Below are 24,196 nucleotides of genomic sequence, written 5' to 3' on the forward strand. Positions count from 1 at the left end.
AGGCTACTCTTTTTAACTGTCTTTTAATGTGTCTCAGATAACGGTCACGTTTATGTTGCAAATGAATGCAATATGAGTTTCTGGGTAATTTTCTTTAAAAAAATCTTTTGCTGCAATTTTAAAACCATCGCTGTGTTCCAAACTACTGGTTCCCATTTCTTCCCACTGAAGACACAAAATGAACAAATAGGTGACAAATATTGAAACTATTTACTAAAACAAAATGATGCCCAAAACACACTTCAGTCAAGTCAAGTCAAATGTATTTGTATAGCACATTAAAACAATGTGAGCTGACCAAAGTGCTTCGCAGGCAGTGGCAGATAAAACTGTAAAAACACACAACAAATGATCACAAACAAATATAAAAATGAAATAAAAAATAAGAGTTCTGATAAATATGAGAGAGCCGATCCATGAAGTGACTTCATAACAAGAAATACAATTTTAAAAATGAATTCAAAAATTGACAGGGAGCCAGTAGAGGGAGGCGAGTACGGGGGAGTAATGCTCAGGCTTGTATGTACCTGCTAAAAATCTGGCAGGTTTTATGCAGAGGTTTTTACACATGTTGACAGTGGGCACAAGTTCATGACAGATCTGACTGGTGGAGTCAGAAGGGCCAAACAGAACTACTTCAGTAGTTTGGGATAACTAAATGCGATTTCTGTTGGACTTTAAGATACTCGTGAATTTGAATTTACTCTATTTGATAGAAACGATGAAATTTAACATAGTTCCAGTACAGAGCACGAAACTGATGTGTTGCATGAAGAGTTTAGAGCTTTAGCTAATTTGAACTTTTGTCCCTAGTTGGGCCTTTTCATATACAGTGTTATAAAAAAATAAAGCAGTCAATATCATAAAAACACATAAAGCTACGGATTTGAAAGTACAGTTAAAAGTATCTGGAGGATATATTTAAATATGACTTTTGACTCTGCATCTAACTGCCCTATTGTGTTCAAAGCTTATAATCCCTCCTGAACTATTTGTGTCACTTTAACTCAATCTCCCCCGCTGTGATCTGCAAAGATTCATTGGGGGAATCAGTGAGCTGTACTGGCTTTACTTAATGCTCCCCTGATCGTCACAAAAACAAAGTGCCCAGTCTTTCTGCAGTGCAAAAAGGTGCATAGTGCAAATAGCAGATTTGTTCACACCTAGCGTCCATATTGTATTAGTAGCACTTGTGGGCCTCTAGGACTTAAAATGGGGTGTGGTAAGATGCACCAACCACTGTTGGTGCTATGCCATAAGAAAGCGATTATATATGATTAATGTTATACGCAAAATACATCTTTGATTAATTAAGAGACTAAATATGTGCTTTACTGTGTGCCCAGATTTTGCGCCATATAACAAGCAAAAGTGGAGCGGGTCCTAAATGCACTTGCGCCATGACCTACAAAGAACAAGAACTATTTAAGAGTGAATTCCAGCAGCTTACAACTAACAGATCAACGATTGTTACCATCCATGAATATTGTGTCATTTTGTTGTGTAGAGCAGAAAAAAATGTCCGTCTTGCCCTTTTTGTTTTATTTAGTTCATTTGCTTTTCTTACATTTGTTTAAGGCATCTTTGTCACAATCTTTCTGTCTCAACCCCCTGCCAGTTAAAGTATGAAGAAATCTCCACCATCAACCTCCAGGAAGCTACCACTGATCCTCAGAAGCATCATGGCTTCTGCACCTTCCAGCCACTGTCCTCTACAGACGCTCTAGAGGAACGCCTCATATTAGACTCGATTGCTTGGCCAGAAACTCCACTTTTGCCAGCTCCTCTTCCACTGAATCAGACAAGTGATCCTGCCCACAGCACCTTCACCATTCTCCCAGGGAAGAGGGAGGGGGGGCAGTGGCATGTAGGGGATCAGCTGGAGGTTATGATCAAAATATACGACTTCCAAGGTCAAGCCAAGAAGTCTGGAGGAGATGTCTTAATTGCACGGTTGCACAACAAGACACTTGGAGCAGGTGTGGCCGGGCAAGTGGTGGATCACCTCAATGGCTCCTACTCTGCTGTATTCTCTTTACTCTGGGAAGGAAGTGCACAGGTTGAGGTAATGCTAAAGGCTATCTCTTTAAATGTAATTGTTCTATAGGTGTTTAAAATATGTTATATAAACCTCTCCCCACTGACTTACTGTTGCTAACAAGTGTCAACTTCCAGAACCAATAAATTAAGTCATTGTGAAAATGCCAAAAACTGCAGTACCTCTAATGACCACTGGAGGCTGCCTCTACTAGCGAGCCAATCTCCACTGATCTCCATGTTAAATGCCCAACTTTACTACCCAAATAAACATGTTTACAGCTTGGTTCTTATGTTTTTAGACTCTTGAGGATATTTCTTTAAACTATAGAGACTTAAAACAGGGTTTTAATATTTAGGCTTTAATTAAGCGTATTCTTGTTTTTTTTCATGCAAATATCAATCAATTAATTGGCTAGTTGTGTAGTTAATGCACTATATGACTGCCCAAGAGGTCCTTGCTCCATTTTTTTTGGTGAGTGAATATCTGGTATAATTTTATTCAACTGTTAGCACTTACTAGCAGGTAACTGTGTCTGCACTTGCTTTACCTGGCTTGTTAGCTAGTCGAGTGTTTGTCACTGATTGATTTGTGGTGCCCCTACATAAATGTCAGGATTGTTTTTTGTCACTTAGAATGGCTGGCTGTAGTGGTAAGAGGACCAATTGTACTCGCTAACAAGAGGGTGCCAGGTTCATTTCTGTAGTGTTTAAGAACGTGCGGACCGCATCTCAAATTCACACACTTTACTTTATTGTGCTCTGCACATCACAACTCTGAAAAACCATTTTTTTCAACACTTGTTTCTGGCAGACTGTTGTAACTGCCATTAAACTACAGCCACGACCGGTGCCAATGTGGCTCATACACAACAATTTCATTCTGTGCTTAACTATTTAGTTTGCTAATCTATGAATTAGCCTTGGGCAGACAGTTTGTAATATAACTGTGATAACTCCTCGCTCCTCACTACTGACTCAAAAACAACAGCAACAAAAAACATTTATTCTCCTTCTTCTTATTTCTAATCACCAGCTGTAGTTTTTCTCACCTTAAAACTGTCAGTAGCACGTTAACAACTGTTGCTAGCTTCATGTAGCTAATCAGTAAACATTTGCGCTATGAAGTAAGCTGCCGGGTAACTTGACACGACTGAGTGAAAACTCTGGTTCTCTGTACTATCAGGTGACGCTGGTTCACCCTAGTGAGGCTGTCACAGTGCTGCGCAGGCTGACCAAAGAACAGCCTGATAGGATTTTCTTCAAGAGCCTCTTCCGCTCAGGCTCAATTTCTCAAACTACCACCTGTAACGTCTGCCTACATGAAACCGGGCAGCCGCTGTGCAACTTCACAGACCTCCATACGGGTGAGCCTTGGTTCTGCTACAAGCCAAAGAAGCTGAGCTGTGATGACAGGATTAACCACATGAAGGGAGGATTCACCCAAAAACTCAAGGCCACAGAGGATAAGCTTTTCCAAAGGTGAGGGAGGAGAGAGAAAAAACTTTTGTTTAGTTTCAATTATAATAAATATGTATACAATATTTACTTGCGTAAGAATAACAAACAAAATATTGTGAATCAATTCGTTGACTGTCAGTAACAAAGTAGATAGCGAATCTTGAAAGTCCAACTAAGAAGCAGAATAATTGAATATTAAATAATTTTCTTTAGATTAATAACATGACGGTGGTTTTACATATTGAATGTGTGTATGAGATACTTTATTATGTGAGCTTTTCTTCAGGGGTGTCAACATGAAAGTCTTCATTCAGGCTTCAGGACCTGCTAACATCGCTGTTTTGCCACAAAGGAAAGGTAAAATAGGATCTTTCCTACCTTCACCTTTACCTATGATAACAATTCAAAACCTTATGTGCTTAAGACCATGAAAGTAAAATTGTCAGTGGAAAAATTGCATACAACCTATCTCTGTATTGACGCCAGAGCAAAGTGTTGGCAGAAAAGAGTAGCTGTGTATCTAGTTACTCCGGAGTAATGATATCCCATAAAACCATAAAAACACAGCTCAAGAGCTAGAACTTTTTAGTACAAGTTAACAACTGCCAATGTTCTGCTTAAATGATGAACATTTTCATGTTAGCTTCAGTGCAGTGGTAACCAACCTTTTCCAAGCCAAGATCACTTCTCGTGTCCAAATATAGAACAAGATGTACCGTTCAGAAATATAGGAAATAAAAGTCCACACGTTTAAGTGCTGAATAATGCTGCCTCGTTTCTTTATTTATTTTACAACAACTAGCGCTCTGTAGTTGGGCTCATAGTTAGAGACACCTAGTCTCACACAGTCATTAAGGTGTCTTTTTCCCTGCTCACAAGTTCCCAGAAGTTGCCGTGCTTTGCCCTGGCTGGCAATTTAATATCACTTCGCAGTTCAAATATTTCCATATCCTCTCCATTCGGTAAGTAAAATGCATCCTGCAACTTCACAGACACCGCGTTGATGTCAACGGAAAGAAATAGATTCGTGATTAATCTGACAACGTCCTCCATGACATGCACTTCCTGAAAACACCATCAAATTCAGCTGTCACTTTATGTCACTTTATCCAAATGGCCACAGAATTGTTCATGTTTAGCTTCTCTCACATTCCTTGACAGCCTTTCTAAGTTTGGGAAGTGTGTCAGTCTCACATCTCTAAACTGAGACTCTGGCTTTGAAAGTATTGAAACTGACACTTATCATGTGTAGCACCTTCTTGTCTTTACTCTGCAGTTCATAGTTAAGCTCATTTAGTTTGGTCATCAGGTCTGTCAGAAATCCCACATGTCGTCTGACAGTTCTTTGTGCTGCTCAATCCGTAACTCCAAAAAGGAGCGGATCTCTGGCAGCAGGTAAATAAGTCACTGACGTGCTTCACCGTGCCATCAGTTGTATGTTGTTGTCATGCACATACTGTTGGAACTCATTATAGATGTCCTCTCCTCTCCTCCTCCCCTTTAATGGCAAAAGTATGAGGAAATCTTCCTAAGATTCGTCAAATGGCAGTGAGAAGCATTTACACGTCTAAATCCTTGAGCACTTGTTGAGACACATCCTCCGATACTGATTCTATCCTTATGGCCACAGTAGCTGGGCCGAGAGGCACACTTGCGATCGCATTTTTAATACAATATGATGATCCCTCCACCTGGCCACTGGGTGTCTCTGTTTGGTGCTGGTTGTGTACGTGGCCTGTGTTGCAGGAGAGGTGTGTCCACTTTGGAGGGTTCATTAGCGTCATGAGTTGCAAGTGGGCCCGGTGCGCTCTGCCTGATAAAGACCTCCAAGATCTCTCTCTCGGTCTCTCTCTGGTTATCTGATGGGGCCGGTGGCAAGACACTGTTCCTTTGTCGTCTGGAGTTTTGTTTTGCATATCTACATTTACACGCATCCACAGACGCTCTACATACTGATAACACGTTATGTTTCTTCTCAGTAAAATATAAAATAACTCTTCCCACATCCTTTTCTCTCAGGTCAACCTGAGGTCAAGGAAAGCATTGGGAAGTCTGGAGTTTCTGGCTATTACTACCAGGGCGTGTGGAGAGCACTAGGTGGAATCAAAGTTCGCCAATTCAACACCACCTCTGCCGTCAATCAGTGTCTGAAGGGCAAGATTGTCCACCTGTATGGAGACTCCACCATCAGGCAGTGGTTTGAATACCTCAATGCTTTCCTACCAGGTAGCTGATCCACAGGGATTTCTGGAAACAGTTTTATTTTGTTTAGACCTCTGCTTAACCTCTCCACTCTGTACTACTTTCAGATGCCAAGGAGTTTAACCTGTACAGCATTAAGCAAGTAGGACCTTTCATGATGTTGGACAATGCAAACAAATTCTTGGTAACATACCGCTGCCACGGTCCTCCTATTCGTTTTCTCAACGTCCCAATCAGCAAGCTGCATTACATTGCCAATGAAATAGATGGGGTAACTGGTGGCGACAACACTGTCATAGTTGTTGGCATCTGGTCTCACTTCAGTACTTTCCCAGTTGAGCTCTACATCCGACGGCTTCAGAGCATCCGCAGGGCAGTGGTGCGTCTGCTGAACAGGGCTCCAGGCACACTGGTTGTCATCAGGACTCCAAACCTTAAAGCTCTGACGCTTTACGAGACGCTTACCAACAGTGACTGGTACTCGCTTCAGGAAAACAAGGTGCTCAGAGCCATGTTCAAGGGACTTGAGGTTCATCTGGTGGATGCCTGGGAGATGACTCTGGCTCACCACCTGCCTCATAGCCTTCATCCACAACCTCCCATTATTAAGAATATGATTGACATTCTCTTGTCCTACGTATGCCCCAAAAAGGGCAGCTAGATTTAGGTTCAAGGAGAGAGTTTGGGGAAATTCAAGCAAACATCCATTTCTTTAATTGAAAGTTTTTTTGTTCTTCTGTGTTTCTACTAAGTGCAAGATTTATCTTCAGCAGTCCATACATAAACTAAGTAGGTATGAATATTTTATTCTATTTTTAACCAGTGGATGTTGAGAACAAAAGTGACAAAACAGGGCTGAAGACAGCTACAAGTTAACTTGACTTTCATAAAAAAACACTGGTGAATGCTTGTTGCGTGTGGCTCGTTTTGGTTTTGCCCTGTTCTCATTCTCCCTGTTTCTCTGGTCTCCCTCCTCCTTCTGACTGCTGCGCACCTGAGTACAATGAGCACTAGGGTTGGGTATCGTTTTGCTAGGGTATTGATTTTAACGATTCTGCTTCAGATTCTGCTTATCGATTCCGGTTCTTAAAGCCCCTGGAAACCCAAATCCACAAAATCCTTCTCACTATGCAATTTAAAGTCTTATGTACATACTTGTAAGCATGTTAGAAGTTTTAGAAATGACTTTCAATCCAAACTGGAGTTATTGCCATTCTTACTTTGTGAACTTCCCTGACGCTAGGGTTAAATTGGGCGTGGTCAGTGAAGATATTTATGTCGTCATAAATTTTCTCGAACCAATCGTGAAATAATCAACAGCAGTTGCCCCGCCCTCACAGGTGCAATAACACTTCTGGGCTCGCGATCAATCCCTCTCTCTGAGTCTGCATTAACTCGTGTCCACATACCTTGAACATCTCTGCACATACCTGTTGCAGTTACCTACCTAATGATCGCCTTTTTTCCCCATCATGCCTGTGTCTGCTGTCCCCGGGTGCACATCCACCACCTGAGATGACAATGTGTCATTCTTTTATTTTCTAAATGCGGCGGACTTGGAGAAGCAGCAGTGTTTCCGCTACATACATTTAATGAATTGTTGCAGCCGCTGCTTCAGAAGTTGTAATTGAACGACTCTTTGGAGATTTCCGCTGCAAATCAACGATCGTCCATCCTCTCCTCATTGAGGAAGAGCACTGAAACAGTGAACTTGTGAAGTCTTGGCAACCACATAAACAACAGCGGAACCAGTTTACTTCTAACAGCAAAAGAGGGTCCGCTCCACATCGCTGACATCGGCATATATACGCAGTTCTAATACGCAATGTAAACAATCCACGTGCCCATATCAGCTGTGCGCTCAGTATCAAACTTTCAGCTCCCTGGCGATCTCCCTCCAGCAAGCTGCACAATATTATACTGAAATGAGGAGATATTGTCTGTCTAACTTCGTACGTCCCTACTGTAAATACATTGATTGTCACGCTTTGTAAAGCTTATAAAAGGAGATGTCATTTGGTAACGATCGATCGTTTAGATCACTCCGTCATTAATAACGTCCCTCGTGCACACGCGACTCACGTGCTGTGAGAACTGAATTGCGAAAGAGAAAATATGTAACTTTTGTGACTTAATTAAACAGACTGCTGATGAAGACAGTCAACACAGCAGACAGAGAGACAGACAGACAGAAGCGGGGGCGGGGGGGTTGAGCGGGGCCAGTAGTGGTGCAGGGAGCAGAGGTGCAGGTGTGTTGGGGGACTGAAGCAAAGTGATCAGATTAAAGTAGTTTGTGAATTAAAACTTAATGAGGTGAAGAAGAAAGTACAATTAAAGTGTGGAAGTAAGAAATAACCATCTAAAAAGAGGGTAAGTCTACATGTGATGTGCTTCTCACAGAAATCATTGATATATGAGATTAATTGAAATCAATTAATTACAAAGCCTGTAATTAATTAGATTCATTTTTTGAATCACCTGACAGCAATAGTTTTGATATGATGTGCACATGCGCACCTGGGTGGTACAACACCCTCTACCCTGCTGCTGAAAAAAATCCTAGAGGAAACACTGCTTTCCCATGCGCCATTGTTGTGTTGACAGTTGCCATGAGAACTCAGACCCCGGCAGGTGTCAATCAACACGGGAGCTGCCACGCCTACACAGTCCTGAGAAATTGTCTGCACAGCCAAACGAGCTGTTTTTCCAAGAAGATTTTCTAGTGGTTCTGAACGTTTATTTGCACTCAGATTTTTGTGGATGCTTTATGACACACTCACAACTGATATCATATATGCATTTTTGCTATTTCAAGTTGAGTTTCCAGGGGCTTTAACGATTCTCGATTCCAATTCTTTGAAGTGCAGGTTCAAAACAGGTCACTTGAATATTTGAATGAGGCTTTGAATCCTGCATTTTTTTTTTTACTACATATAATATTTTCAAGACTGTGGTTAACTCAAATGATTCTGGAATGAAATTCCTGTTGGTCAATTCCATTATGCATCGTAATAAGACTTTAAAACACATCATACTATAATACAAAAAAATATGAAGCAGACTCGCAGCACAAAGACGGGTAGAGTTGCTGCGCAAGAGCACAGAGGGAGGGAGGGAGGGATCGGGTGAGTACAGACTGAAGTGATGACATGATATAAAATTGCCTGATGCACCTCTACATCTCTGTGTTTATCAGTGAAATGTATTAACTACACAGCATATGGACATATGACAGCATGTGGAGAGGTAGCTTATACTTTATAGTAACTGTGCACGGAATAGGTTCGGGTCGGGTCCGGCATTTCTCGGTTGTGCAAAGTTCAGGTCCCAGCTTTCAAATGATAGACATGTCCGGTTCGGTTCCGGATCGCACAATATCGGGTCTCTTAGGGTTCGGGCACGAAATTTTGGACCTGTGAAGACCTCTTCTTTAGAGGAGCGAGGCCTTGCACGTTTTTTTCTTCAAAGACTTGACTTGAGAATTGTTAAGAACCGGAATCAGTAAGCAGAATCAGAATCCATAAAATCCAAACGATACCCAACCCTAATAATAATCTCATTTACAGCATGTGGAGATGTAGTTTATCCTTTATAAAGCTGGTTCATAGAAATACAGGACAGATCGCAACCCTATTGAGTCAGGGGCAGAGCATGAGAAACACACACAGATAGGTGTCGTCACTGCGCTGCATGATTACAGTATTGCCTGTAGCGTGGTATCAGGATAGGCCTGATCCAGGCCTGACCTGGTCCTGTGACCCCAGCAGGAAGAGAGCTAAGCCATTAGCTCTGTTCTGGGGACCAATAAAGTAAAGATTGTGTCCACAGGGGAAACTTTATAACTCTTCGTCTGCAGGACCAACATTCCAAAGACACCAGATGAAGGACGTCACCTGATAAACCATGGGATTACGGTCGGTTAATGTTTGTCTTAGTTGATTAGCTGTGGGGAAATAAGGAACCACCGGCTTTGATCCAGGGACGGTGGATCAACAGACACGATTCACACCCCTCTCTGGGGAGAAGAAAGAGTTTTGGAGCATCCATTTGTCCCCCCCCCCCTAACACCCCTCTCTCTGCCGGACCTGCAGACAGGCAGGGGAAGGGGGGGTGAGACTGAGACAAAGGGATGTTGATTCAGTCAGGACATCTATTAATGAATGTAGCAAAGTTGTGTGTCTGTGAATACATATATGCCCTACAAGTATATATGTATATATATATCTATATAGATCCAGGTGTCACATTCACACGGAAATGCATAAAGACTGTGGAAGGTTGCTATGTGTTGATCTGGACATTCATCATTAACTTGTACTTTTATCCTCAGGAATCTGCCATGTAACCTCATTCTGTGTATTTTCATCCTGTGGTGTTTGGAGTCTATGTGCAGCTGAGAATCCAGAGGTATTACATGTGGGGAGGTTAGATGGATAAAGATAACTACTTTGGGGTAAAAATAAGTAGTTTAATAAGTAGAGAAAGTCTCGGATATGAGGATTGGTCAAACTCGCGCCATTGCCCGGACGCCCCCCCAGGGAGGGGAGACCCTTTAAATGAGAGGTGACAACTTCTCTCGCTCTCTTGTTTCTTCCCTTCTTGTGCTACACCCTGCGTCCCGGCTGCTGACGAGCGCCTCCGCCTCCCCCTTCCTCCGTAACTTCTTCCCTTTCCCCTTTTTAAGTTTTGCCCGCGAGTAGGCCCAGAACCTGCATGCACTCTGCCGTGCTGAAGACCTCGCGTGTCCATATTGCTCCAGCATTAGATCTGACTGCTCAAAATACAGACTCTAGCTCTCCCTGTGCTCAAGCCCCGGTACTCGGACAGAATCTCAGTCCCGAACCCAGAAGACGCATTCAGCCTCCATCCGGCTCAGGCCGCAACGTGGGACTGACCAGCACGTCATCATCCAGAGAGAACGAACCGGCCGTGCGGCGCCGCTCCGAGGGAACCCGGGTACAAGCCCCGGCATCAGAAGCTCCGAACCACTCCAACCTGACGCTCTCCACACGCCTCATCAGCAACGCGGTTGACCCTCCTCACCCTCCGAGTAGGTCTAACTTTGGTTTTACTGTATATTGGGGTTGATGCTTTAGTCACAGATTTGTTAGGAAGGTTAGGATAAGGTTTTGGGCGATATACCTCCTAATATCTCAGCTGCTACACTTCACTCCTTTGAACAGGTTTCAATCCATCTTTCATCATATTCATCCTGTCATAATCATTTCACGTTCATCACCATATTTAGTTATCTCATGTATGTTTAGTAGTATTAGTCAATAAATTCTTCATTTATAAAGTACTGATTCAAGTGTCTTTGTGTGTGTGAAGTACTAAGCCTCTGTACACCGCGAAACGAACTCAATTCTAAACTGTAGCAACCTTCAGATTATGAGACTGAATTAAACAATTAGGTAACTAATTATATGTTTTCCCTGTTTTCTCAAAATTGGGTGGTGCCCCGTTAAATACCTATGATAGGTTAAGTCTTTTAATTAACTTTAAAGTTAACTTCTCGTCAATATAGAGTGCAGGCATTCTATGACGAGTTTAATTAATTATTAAATAATTAATCGACCGATTTACGCTACATGCCGCTGTCTCTCCCTCTAGTCCAGTGATCGTCAACTGGCGGCCCGCGGGCCACATCCGGCCTGCCAAAGCTTCCCATACGGCCCGCAAAATAATACCTGGGTTTCCGTTATCCGGTAATTGCCGTTTTTTTACTGGTTAGACTTAGATGAGACTTAAATAAAAGGGTGTTAAAATGAGAGTGTCATCCGTGATCAGGCAGTAAGTTGATCGACAGGTTTCGTTCTGTCAGACAAGTCCTGTTGGAAAGAATTAAAGAGCTCTCCCCTCAGCTGCAGCATGTGTTGGACAGAAATGCGGCGCTGTCCCCGCCCTGCAGGTGCTGATTGAGCTCAGATTTTGTGCCAGTAGGGCCTTTGAAAAACAAAAGAGGGAGATAAGAAAAATGTACATTGGACAACTGCATGCTTAATTATTTATGTTGCCTTATCTTCATTGCTTGGTAACAGTCACCGCTTTTCGAGCGTTCACGTGGACGCACATCATGAGACCGGGCGCAGCTACGATCGGCGCCAGTTAGACTTGCTGCACTCCATATGAATTCCAATCAAGAAGTTGGTCATAGCTATGTCTGACGTAAGAGATTAGACCTATTTTTTACGCCCAGCTGGTGCACTGGGCTCCTGTGAACTGTAGACGGGAGTCCTTGTTAACAGTGACGGACAGACAGAGTGATGGCTGTCCCATGCACGACTCCTCCGCAGGTTGAAAGTGCAACATTAGGCGTATCATATATTAATTTTTGAACAAAATTATAGTTCAGTCAAACAACTCACGTTGTTTTAGTGTGAAATGTTTATTGCAGCAGAACATAGCTTGTTTGGCGTCTAGGCTCCGACCTCATCACTCCTCGCTGATTTATTCTACATGCAGAAATTGAGGAGTGATGAGATTATATCTTAAACCCCCCAAAACTGCAGATATGCGGAGCCTGACACTAAAGCTGTGAGGATCTTCTATGTGCTGGCCTAGGCACCCCGCCTTGTGGCCATTCCCCATAAGCACCGCGGCTACATGAGGAATATACTACCTAGTGAACTGCTATGTGTGAGCCTAGACACCTGCCTTGTGGCCACTCCCCATGAGTACGGCGCCTACATGAGTATACTAACTAGAGAACCTGCTATGTGTGGGCCTCGGCACCAGCCGCCTTGTGGCCACTCCCCATGAGTACAGCGCCTACATCAGGAGTATACTACCTAGTGACAGTGCTAAGTTTGGGCCTCAGACCCCGCCTAGTGGCAATTCTCATGAGCACCGCGCTGCATGATAAATATAATTCCTAGAGAAAATTGTTATCCTACCAGCATATTGCAATTGTTAGTAAAGATATGACTGCTCTAAACCCAGCAAACCACCTGAAATGCAATGACTGAATTATGCAGCACAGCTGTTACAGATATTAGTCAAGCATCAAGGACTGTAGGAACTTTGGGCAGCCAAGATTTCCTTATTGGGGCAGGCCACAGCTCAGGTATAGATCGTACAGCTTTCGGGGGAACCAGGATCTCGTCGTTTCTTTGCAACCATCAATGAAGGGGGTAGCCAACCCAAGGGTCAGGGAGCGGTGACATTGGAATTTCATCATGGAAGAAAAGGTCAGAAAGAGGCGTTAAACGACAAAGCACAGAAGAAAAAGGGGCTCCTGAGGAATTAAGGTATTTACACATACCCTTTAGTAACCTCTTGCTAGGAACTCATCTACGACTTCTAGGTCTTTAGACTGCAGGTTTGACAGCATAGACTTGCTAAAATCCTTACTCTAAGCCAGTGATGATGAGCAGATAATATTTGACCGTAATTTCACCCATTTGTCAGGAACATTGAAAACTTCCAGGACACGTGGACCGGCACAGATTCCTTTCTAACGGAAACCCTGCTAATTAGGCCTAAATATTATTTTTTTTATTTTTTGAGAGTTTGGCCCCCACAGTGTCTGTTTAGAAAAAATCTGGCCATTGGACAAATCTAGTTGATGACCCCTGCCCTAGTCGTTTCAGGATTGTCCCGTATTAAAAACTTAGATACAGTTTGCTTACCACCCACTTAATTTCTCTGTAAAGAAACAGAGAGATAGAGAAAGAGACATATTGAATTGAAGGTGGCTTAGGGCTGACCCGCATGCTTCAAAGCTTCAGTCGTTGCCATGGTAATAGACGGTAAAAATCAGAATTCAGTTATTTTTTTCCTTTTTAACCACAGACGTCAGAGCATGAGAAACACACAGATCTGTGTTAGCTCTGCTCCTCTTCTGTCTTTGGCTCAATAAGATCGAATCAATAATATAAAAATAAATCCGTATAGCAACCAGACATGGAGGCTATGGTTATTTCAGAAGGTTAACTTGGGCGGGGGGGTGTTAAGCACCCACCGGTAGAAACATAAATCGGCGCCTATGCGCACAGGGCCTCACACACCCCCTGCGACTGCTCGGCCTGAGTGAAATTTGTTTGATTGCTTGGTTTTGTTGTGGGTGTTTGTTGTTTTAGTTTGGGCTGAAGATCTCTGGTAGTCCTGTCATGAGTTTCTAGTTTAGTTCTGGTTTTGTCTTGTATTTCTGTGTTCAGTTATTATTGTTTCACATTGTCACTTTGTCTAATGTCATGAGTTCTCGTCGTTTAGTTTTGTATTTAGTTTATTCTGTGTTCTTGTCAGTAGTTAGTCTTGTTTAGTTTAGTATTTCACTTGTGTCTCTTTGGTTAGATCATTTCCTGTTTTACTTTGTCACCTTGTCTCTTGTGTTGATCCACTTCCTGCCTTTGTGTTTCCTGCTTGTTTGATTGTTTTCACCTGCCCTTGATTGTCTCACCTGTGTCTGATTAGCCTCACCTCCTAGGTTTATTTAGTCTTTGTGCTCCCCTGTCTCTGTGCTGGTTCATTGTCTTTGTCTGTGAAAACCCTACACATGTCTTCCTGTGTTTGCCGATGTATCATTTGGGATTTGGGATTTTGGATTACCCGGCTCCTTGTGGTTTTGCCTGTTTTTGTTGGCTCTTCAGTTGGATTTTTGTTTTATTAAATCATTTAATTCTGGGTCCTCACCTTTTTGGGAACAATGAACCCTGACAAGTCCAGTTTTTCGTCTTTTGTTTTATGTTAGTCTTCCTGGTTATAGTTAGTTTAGGGGGATGTGCTGGGAGCGACAGTCCATCGCATGGCTGACCCAGCATCTTCCCATCTTTTGTTCATTTCCACGTTTGTTTTTCATTAGTTCATTCATGATATTATTGAACATTTTTGGGTTGAATAAAGCCTGTGGGTTTAAATGTTTATTATACTGTTTTATTTTAATTCTTATGAGAAATTGTCCCCACCAGTAAACTCACACCACTCCACTTGTTATGTAAATGTGGTTCTGTTTTAAGAAATTAAAGAATACAACATACAACAACAAGAATACACATCCATTGACATCAGTTATTACAAGGTGTATCAAGAATCAAACAACAATCTCTACGCTTGCCAGTTACATATCCATCTTAGTCTTAATGAATAGGCTTAGGCTATACAGTGGCTAAACAGTAGGTGGCTGCATATGACCAGAAACAAGGGAAATAGCATGAAGCCAATTTGCTTGCTAGCATGTGGAAACATCCACTGAAACATTACAAACCATAAAGAATTATATTCAGTACTTACATTTAGCTGCACGCACACATAAACAACAAGCAGCAACTAATAACTTGACTGGAAAAGAAAGCTCCAAAGCTCAACTCATACTGTAGTCTTTCCCTCTAGTCCTCTGACGATCTCTGGTCTTCACTCTGCAGTCGTCGAGTGGAGAGAGCGGGAAAAACTATTAGTCCCGAAAATGTAGCGACATGATTGGTCATCAGGGTGCTTGACTGGCACGTGAATGGGCCAATCAGCATAGGAGAAACATGGGCTCTACGATTAATAGGAGTTGGAGAGGGGTGCCTTTTCCACAGTCATTATTTGTTTCATTTTGTTTCAGGCACCCAGTTAAAAAGAAAAAAGAAGCCTAAAGATGAGAGCAAGAAGGCTTTCTGTTAAGTGATAGTATGAGAAGCTAGCAATCAATGAAATTTGAGGGAACCTTAGGGACATTTTTTCATAGAGCTGAGTTCCTATGCAGGGACAGGAAGCGATGAATAAGGGAAGAGTGGACTTCACCGCTACATATATGCGTCCAACTATTGGGTGATAAAAGATCAGGGGTCTCATTAGTGAAAGAGTGCGTAGAATCCTAAATACTAAAAGTGTACCTACGGAGGAAACCCGGAAATGGCGTGCGCCAAAAATAATGCTAATAATTCATAATCCACTTGGAAATGTGCGCACATGAATTAGCCACTTATTGCACCCTCTACACGCCAACATTACACCATAAATGGTCAATGCAAAGCACCTCGTGAATGGAAATGCATAGAAATTAGTGGGCTGACAGAAGGTTGTTTACGGTGAATCACAGAAACAACTGAGAGGAAGCCGAAGGAAATGAGCTTCAGGTGCTTGTGACTGAGGTGGAGTTCAGAAAGCATGTGTTGTTTCTAGAACACAAAAGAAAGAAAAAAGAAAAATCAGCGAGTGACAGCAAGTTGTTACTGCATTCACGTAGTTCACCAGCAGTGCCAGTTTATCCATCAGCAGCATTACTGCTGTAAATATGTTTACAAAAACCACATCAATTACTTCATTTTATGACAGAAAGTCAATCCAAGGTCTCCACGCTCCAGGATATTATTTAATAGAAGTTTGATCACTGAAAGTCAAGCTTTTTAATTTATGTAGTTTAGTTATGATGAACTAGTGTCCTGCCTATAGTCAAACCACCTCTACAAGTGGCTGAAAAGGATGCATGTTGGTGACATATTCCCGCCACAAGGTGGTGCCATTGGGCATGGCAAAGCTGATGTGTGAGTCTAAAACTGAAATGCATGAAGTGGAATTCCAGACATTAGAAGTAAACCTTCAAGCTATCTCAGGAGAAGATTCTTGCACACCAATGGATCTAATAAAAAAGAATCTACAAGGTGGACAACAAAGAGGAAAAGGACATCCAAAGGGAATACAAAGATGTGTTCACAGGTTTGGGGTGTGTACCTGGACAGCCTCACATTCAGGTTGATCCAGCCGTAGCTCCAGTTATTCACCCACCCAGAAAGGTGCCTTTAGCACTGAAAGACAAAATCAAATGTGAACTGGAAAGAATGGAGAAACTTGGAGTGGTTGAAATACAAACAGAACCCACTAACTGGGTTAAGCACATGGTCCCTGTTCAAAAGCTAAACAAAAAACTAAGATTCTGCATTCACCCCCAAGACCTCAACAAAGCTATAAACACTATCCTCTGCGGACAGTGGAGGAGGTTGTGGCGGAGATGCCAAATGCAAAGTTATTTTCGGTTTTGGATGCAAACCATGGCTTCTGGCAAATACAACTAGATGAGGACAGTTCTAAGTTATGTACCTTTTGAGTTGTGAACGTCATCGACAACATTCTGGTGTGAGGTGCAGACAAGGAACAACACGGCAAAAAGTTGAGCAGAAACAACATTAGTTTGCAACAGACTCAAACATATAGTGAACAGCCTGTCCATCACAAAGAGGATGAGTAAAAATAGTGTTAGCCATAATTTACGTTTAGTTGTGCTAGCTTGCTGATATTAGGCTAATGCATTTATATGTCTTGTGACAGAACCTCTTTCTGTATAATCACTTTTTGGATATCATTTTAAAAGCTTGTTGACCTGTTTCTAAGTGACCTTTTCTTCTCTTTGCAAAAAAACAAGAAGGCTGGTTTGTTTTCGACTCTCCATATTTGGCACAGCCTGACCATTCAGCAACATTGCGCAACACTTAAAACCATCATGACAACAACATCATGCTTGCGCAGAGCTCTAATGCGCCCCAAAAACAATTGAAACTACAACTAAAGTTCCGTTCTATCACAGTAGGCTACATTAAAATCAACTCCGGAACAAAGCGTCTAGGCTCAAAAAGCCCCGGATGTTTGGTTTTACCGATGCCAATGTCTACCCCATGCCTCTCTCTATCTCTCTCTCACTGGGGCCAGGGGAAAAAAGTGTTAAAATATCATAAAGTTGCTATTCCCTCATGCCCTGGCGTCTTTGGTTGCGATGGGACACTTAAGGTAAAACCTCAGCATGTGATTAAAAGGCCCTGACTTGCCACTTGCATAATTTAGCATGAAGTATTACAGACGAACACATATTAATAATTGACAGAAATAAAACAAGGTCAAAACTAACCCACACAAATATTGGTCACTAAGGCAGCGAGGAAGGGAGAGGTAGACAGGAGTTCAGTGAGGAGTCCTTTGGCCATAGGAGGTTTTTAAGTTAGGTCTACAGCTGTGCAGAAGTTCAGTTCAGTCTGACTACAGGAGCCTAATGAAACAGTCACCCATTTGTAGTTACTTGTTGGGTAATACCTTATTCCTTCAGGAGTCAGGGAGAATGCAGCTGAAGTGAGTGAAGCAGTAAGCGTCTCTCTTTCTCTCGTTTCATTCATTCATGAGTACCATTAAAGTCGAGCTGAAACGGCATTTCCAGAGTATCTAGCTTCCCTATCGTGACGTATGTCCGAGTGAAACAGGACATGCAGGCGGGACATATCATTAGAGGGATTTGATTTGATTGTTGAGAAGTGGGCGTAGACAGACGTTCTCCACAGCGCAGTAGCTAGCTAACTGACCGAATGTTCTTGGTGCTCTGCGGCTAGAGTTGCAGATTGATTGGTTGAAATTGTTTGGTGCTGACTTACGTAAGCACGCATAAAATTTATTTTTACCGGAAGAAAAAATGATCTGATTTTGATATAAGAATACGAAGAAATTGATTTTCTGTATTTTTTTTGCCCTATATTGTCAAATAGATGCAAAATATGACCGGGGATGTGATCGAAAAGGATTAAAATGACATTTTTCATTTCACCTCGACTTTAAGTGACAAAGACCATGTTCATAATGGCAGATCTTAGTATGTTAATTTTATGCATAAATTCCATTTATGTAAATCGGTCGATTAATTATTTAATAATTAATTAAACTCGTCATAGAATGCCTGCACTCTATATTGACGAGAAGTTAACTTTAAAGTTAATTAAAAGACTTAACCTATCATAGGTATTTAACTCTGTGGCTGTTGCGCTTGGTTGGGGGTGTGGTAGTGGCGACCACTATCGCTACGTTGTGCTTTGGCCGGCGGCCATTGCACATCACCTGTCTGGCTGTTGTAGCCTCCTTCAAGGTCCAAAGTTGGGCTGTGGGCCTCAAGGTGGTAGACAGTTGGGGACCCTGGGTCTTTTGGGCCGGTTCGCTTCTGTTTGGCGAAGCCTTTAGCAGCCAGCTCACGTAGCTGTAAGCTACTAAGTGTGCGGGGACAGGCTATGACACCCAAGTGGCGGCTGGTAGCAGCATGGAGATTTTCCACAAACAGTGTTTTAAAGTTGTGATCTTCCTCCATGTTGACTTCGTTTCTACTCCCGAAGTACGCTTCGCGTAAATGGCAGTAATAAAGTTGTGGGTGTTCAAGTCTACCCTGTTTAACCGCTAATGCAGCAAATAAGCCTGTGGCTGCTTCAGGATCATCGAACTCACGGATCAAGGCTTTGCACAGCGCTTGAAAGTCAACTTGGACGTGGGCTGCTTGCCGCTCTATCAAGTTGCTTACCTCTCGGCTTGAAGTCATCCTGATAAGACAGATCCCATCCTCCGCTGTTGCATTTGGAAATCGTCTCAAGTGATAGTCGATGTCCTTTAGGTATGCTAAAGTGTCATGGGTTCCGTTATATGTTTCGTGCCACTTTGCCCAAATCCTTTAGGGATATACCTGGTTGAGGGCCAGGGTTTTGAAAAGCTGCAGCTGCTTGTGGAGCCGGATGGAGACAAGTTGCTGCTTGCGGAGCAGGACTTGAAACCGTTACAGCTGTCTGTGGAGCAAAGTCCAGAAGTGCTGCTGCTGCTTGCGGAGCAGGGCTCAGAAATGGGTTTGCTGCTTGCGTAGCAGGACTCAGGACTGACGCTGCTGCTTGTGGAGCAGCGCAAGGAAATGGCACTGCTTCTTGCGGTGCAGGGCTCAGAAATGACGCTGCTATTTGTGGAGCAGCGCAAGGAGATGGCGCTACTGCTTGTGGAGCAGGGCTCAAGAATGGCGCTGCTACTTGTGGAGCAGCGTAAGGAGGTGCGACGGTTGCTCACTGTGCACCGAAGGTGGGCTCAGGCCCAACCACAGGGGATGCCTTAGGCTTCAAAGGTGTATCTGTTTGCAACAGATTACCACTGGGGCTTTTAGGAGGAGTAAAATGGAGTAACATGGACTCAAATGAGTTAGCTTGTCGGTCTTCACTTAATCTGCGCGCGCGCTGCAGCTCTTGTTTGACGTGAGCTAACTCATCTTCTTGGTCCTGGCTATGCAGTTGAAGGCTGTGCATTTTATTCTCCATTACGACCAAATTCGTTTTTAGGTCGTACCGTTTCTCCATCTCAGTGGAGCGTTCCCTTTTGAGAGCCTCTACTCTGTTTGTGAGGTATTTGATCTCACTTGATGCTTGGTTCAGCATGAGGTAGGCCCGCTGGCAGTTAGTGAGCTCTTTTTTAAGCTCCTCGAGCGTGGTTTCTGCTGTGTGCAGTGCTTGCGCTTTTTCCAGGGTAGTTTGTTCGCTCGTGATGAAGGCCTGTTTTAATTGACAAATTTCATTTTTCAATTCAGCACTGTCATCGGGAAGCATCGACTGTTTGGAGTCGAGGTCGGCTGTAAGGTTGGCTATCCGCGCTTCTGCGTCGCCTAACCGTGCTTCTCTGTATTTTAACCACGCTTTTGTGTCTTTTAATTGCGTTTCTGCATCGTCGCGCTGTGCTTCTGCGTCGCTTAGCCGCAATTCGGCGTGATCTCGCTGTGTTCCTACATCGATTAACTGTTCTTCTAAGTCGGTTACACGCGCTTCCGCCTCACCGTGCTGTGTTTCTGAATCGATTAACTTTCGGTTAACCTGTGCGTTTTTCTGCTGCTCAGTTTTCCAATTTCTTCTCATCTGGTCACAATCTTGGTCACTCAGTTTTAATCGTGCGACTAAATTGAGGACCATACATCCTAAGGCTTTCGTTAGGGCCTTATTTTTAAGGGTTTTGCTCTCGGCTTCACTCATCAGTTCTGCAATGTTGTTGTTGAGAACTTCAAGTTGGGCCTCTTTTACTGTGTCTGCATAACCTGGGATTATGTCTTTGGTCATGTCTACTAGCAGTTGTTCGTGTGACTCAAGGTTGTCAATTTGGCACGGGCTCTCTGGAAGCTCAGCCATGTTTGTGTCAGTTAAGGTGTTTTAGAATAAAGAGAATAGCAGTTTATCTAACTGACCCTATGTCTAAGGGCAGTTAATTTAACAAAAAGAATTTGGGTTAAAAAGGTTTGAAACTTGCAGTTGATTCAGGAAAATACCAATACTAGAATTGTAATTAATTTTGTTTTATCAATTAATAATTGTAATTGTAATCAATTCTCCTTGTAAAAATGAATTAGTAACTACAATTGTAATTGACTCTGATTGATTCAATTCTAGGTAGGTTTAAACAAATAGTGCTATTATTGAATTGAAGGATGAAGCGAGATGATGTGGTTTATAAAGTACTATAAGGTAGGGCGTTCTCATTCACTACCTGTCAATACTTTTAAGGGTTGTTTTAATGAAGCTGAATTCTTATTTAGATTATGTAAATAATAAAAGTGGAAAACAGTTGTAAGTGGCTTAAACGTTTTGTTTGTTTGTATTAAACTGAAAAGTTCATAAATGTGTCATTATCTGAATACTAGTTGCATTAGGTTAAGCTGATAAATTAATCAAATAAAGCTTAAATAAAAAAATTAATGAATCAAACTTTACTTAAACGCAAGTTAACTATTATTGTTATCAAGTTTAATTGGTTAAAAGTGTCAGCAGATAATCAATGTTATTTATTTCATGCAGTAGTGCTAACTACTCATGAGGGGGCGCTTATTCTCTTTACACTAGACTGACAGGTAACACAATCACGTGACCGCAGGCAGAGTGGGATGGCACGAACAGTAAACACAGTAGACCTCTATTTTGCAGTGAACCAGATGCACAAAGGGGATTTTTGGGCAGCAGAAAAACTCAAACAGCGTAAAATAGGAGCCGAGCAAGAATGGTACGATTAGCGGCGCTAATGTAGCATTTAGCACATAAGGGAAAGCTTTAAACTGGGTTTATCTTAGCGGCTACGGTTAGCGGCTAACGGCTAAAGTTAATTAGCAAAACATATGCTACCTCCGTGGCAGCATAGGGGGAGCTCGCAATCAATAAACTCCAGAAGGGCCTCCGGTTAGCGGCTAACAGCTAAAGCTAATTAGCACAAACAAATGCTGCTTTCGTAGCAGCAGGGGGAGCTCGTGATCAATAAGTTCCGGAAGGGCCTCTGGTTAGCGGCTAACGGCTAATGCTAGTTAGCACAAACAAGTGCTGCTTTCGTAGCAGCAGGGGGAGCTCGCTATGGGTAAACTCCGGAACTGCCTCCTCGGCGGGAGATCGATCAGTTTCCGGGGGTGACACCCACAATTCAAAATGGCGATCCTGTCAAAGTTCAGGATCTCACCCAAGCCTTGAGCAGCTTGGGTGTGTATGAGGCTTTACCACGGCCGCTACCAGCGTAGCTTTACCTTTGCCTACACAGGCGCTCAACACCGTGCTGGTGTTAGCGTGAACGAGACAGTATGCAACACCACACCCAACTCAAATGTACAGTGACTAAGTCTCACTTCCTTTCTGTCGCAGTTTAAACGTGCGCAGAGAATAAATCCTCCAGCCGTGTTGGGACGACTTGCAAAGAAACTAGTTAGCTACGCTAGTGCTTTAGCATGGAGGTTGAGCGTTAGTCCGTACGTCCAGACACTTCGTGGTACGAGGGTAAAACAACTCTTAGGCCTGTTAACAGGTTACAGTGCAGGGGACTCCTAACACTGACAATGCATGCAAAATCACACAGTGATCACTCTCAATACATTACACAATTCAGACTGGGACAATTAATTAGTTAAAATTAATTTTGGCGTGTCTAAATAAATATCATGAGTCGCTGGCTCTTAACAGCGAACTTTGTTATTGCTCTCAGCTGATCGTGACGTAGCTCCAGCTGACTCTGTTTGTTTCGTTACTATGGTAACAGCTCAGCACTCAGTCTCACCATGTAATGCGCAACGCAGCTCCTGAAGTCGCTCTGATTGTTAAATAAAAGTGATTTTTGTGTGTATGAAGTATGAAAGCTTGTGAATGCGGCCTCACACGGGGCACCAAAATACTGTAGCGTAAATCGGTCGATTAATTATTTAATAATTAATTAAACTCGTCATAGAATGCCTGCACTCTATATTGACGAGAACTTTAAAGTTAATTAAAAGACTTAACCTATCATAGGTATTTAATGAGGCACCACCCAATTTTGACAAAACAGGGAAAACATATAATTAATTACCTAATTATTTAAATAACCCTAAAAGTAGTTATCTTTATCCATCTAACCTCCCCACATGTAATACCTCTGGATTCTCAGCTGCACATAGACTCCAAACACCACAGGATGAAAATACACAGAATGAGGTTACATGGTAGATTCCTGAGGATAAAAGTACAAGTTAATGATGAATGTCCAGATCAACACATAGCAACCTTCCACAGTCTTTATGCATTTCCGTGTGAATGTGACACCTGGATCTATATAGATATATATATACATATATACTTGTAGGGCATATATGTATTCACAGACACTCAACTTTGTTACATTCATTAATAGATGTCCTGACTGAATCAACATCCCTTTGTCTCAGTCTCACCCCCCCTTCCCCTGCCTGTCTGCAAGTACGGCGGAGAGAGTGGTGTTAGGGGGGGGTGGAAACAAATGGATGCTCCAAAACTCTTTCTTCTCCCCAGGGCTCTGGGGTGTGAGTTGTTTCTGTTGATCCACCGTCCCTGGATCAAAGCATGTGGTTCCTTATTTCCCCACAGCTAATCAACTAAGACAAACATTAACCGACCGTAATCCCATGGTTTATCAGGTGACGTCCTTCATCTGGTGTCTGTGGAATGTTGGTCCTGCAGATGAAGAGTTATAAAGTTTCCCCTGTGGACACAATCTTTAACTTATTAGTCCCCAGAACTAGCTAATGGCTTAGCTCTCTTCCTGCTGGGGTCACAGGACCAGGTCAGGCCTGGATCAGGCCTATCCTGATACCACGCTACACAGGAGAGGGTCCAGGAGAGGGTCTGGGATGTCTTTGAGGTGTGAGAGCACCAGGCGCTCAAAGGACTTCATTACCACAGAGGTCGGGGCGACGGGTCTGTAGTCATTAAGTCCTGTGGTCCTTGGCTTTTTGGGGACAGGAATGACAGTGGAGGCCTTGAAGCAGGCTGGCACGTGGCAGGTCTCTAATGAGGTGTTGAAGATGTCTGTGAACACCGGAGACAGCTGATCGGCACAGTGCTTCAGGGTGGAGTGGGAGACAGAGTCCGGTCCGGCTGCTTTGCGGGGGTTCTGTCTCTTAAAAATCCTGTTAACATCTCGCTCCATGATAGAGAGAGTTGTTGCTGTGGTGTGAGAGGAGGAGGCCGTTGAGGTGTTGGGGGAGATGGAGGTGATAAGCTGTGATAAAGCTTGTCCAACAGGATGTTTCACAAGTTTTAGCTTTCTTTGGTAGCCCAGCCCTCTGACTACGACATTAAAGAATTTGACCAATGTAAACTTTTCTTCACTACTACTACAGTGTCTGACTACGAATTAAATGAAGAGGGGAAAAAAATCCCTTCTCTCTGAATAAATCACTGCTGAGGTAAGACACATAATATTCCTTTGAGTGTAATAGAAGTTTCATTTTATAGACATTGTGAAAACTAAAAGTTTCCAACAACCCTTC

General features: G+C 42.8%; 1 protein-coding gene across 1 annotated transcript; it reads left to right on the forward strand.

The window, feature by feature from the left end:
• Positions 1–1,588: 1,588 nt before the first annotated feature.
• LOC138599866 (NXPE family member 3-like) lies at positions 1,589–6,361 on the forward strand. Its single transcript, XM_069671621.1, has 5 exons — positions 1,589–2,065; positions 3,224–3,519; positions 3,785–3,855; positions 5,518–5,724; positions 5,808–6,361. The coding sequence occupies exons 1-5, from the start codon at positions 1,889–1,891 to the stop codon at positions 6,359–6,361; spliced, it is 1,305 nt and encodes a 434-aa protein (XP_069527722.1). The 5' UTR covers positions 1,589–1,888.
• The last annotated feature ends 17,835 nt before the right edge of the window (positions 6,362–24,196 follow it).

The sequence above is a fragment of the Semicossyphus pulcher genome, unplaced genomic scaffold (assembly GCF_022749685.1).
Source record: "Semicossyphus pulcher isolate SPU_LCO1_2020_fin unplaced genomic scaffold, fSemPul1.0.p SCAF_20, whole genome shotgun sequence".
Classification (NCBI taxonomy): domain Eukaryota; kingdom Metazoa; phylum Chordata; class Actinopteri; order Labriformes; family Labridae; genus Semicossyphus; species Semicossyphus pulcher.

Excerpts from the sequence above, each read along its gene's own strand:
- LOC138599866 (XM_069671621.1), top strand. The coding sequence starts at position 1,889 with ATGATCAAAATATACGACTTCCAAGGTCAAGCCAAGAAGTCTGGAGGA. Across the intron at positions 3,520-3,784 it reads GAGGATAAGCTTTTCCAAAG|GGGTGTCAACATGAAAGTCT; the intron begins GTGAGGGAGGAG and ends GCTTTTCTTCAG. Across the intron at positions 5,725-5,807 it reads CCTCAATGCTTTCCTACCAG|ATGCCAAGGAGTTTAACCTG; the intron begins GTAGCTGATCCA and ends TACTACTTTCAG.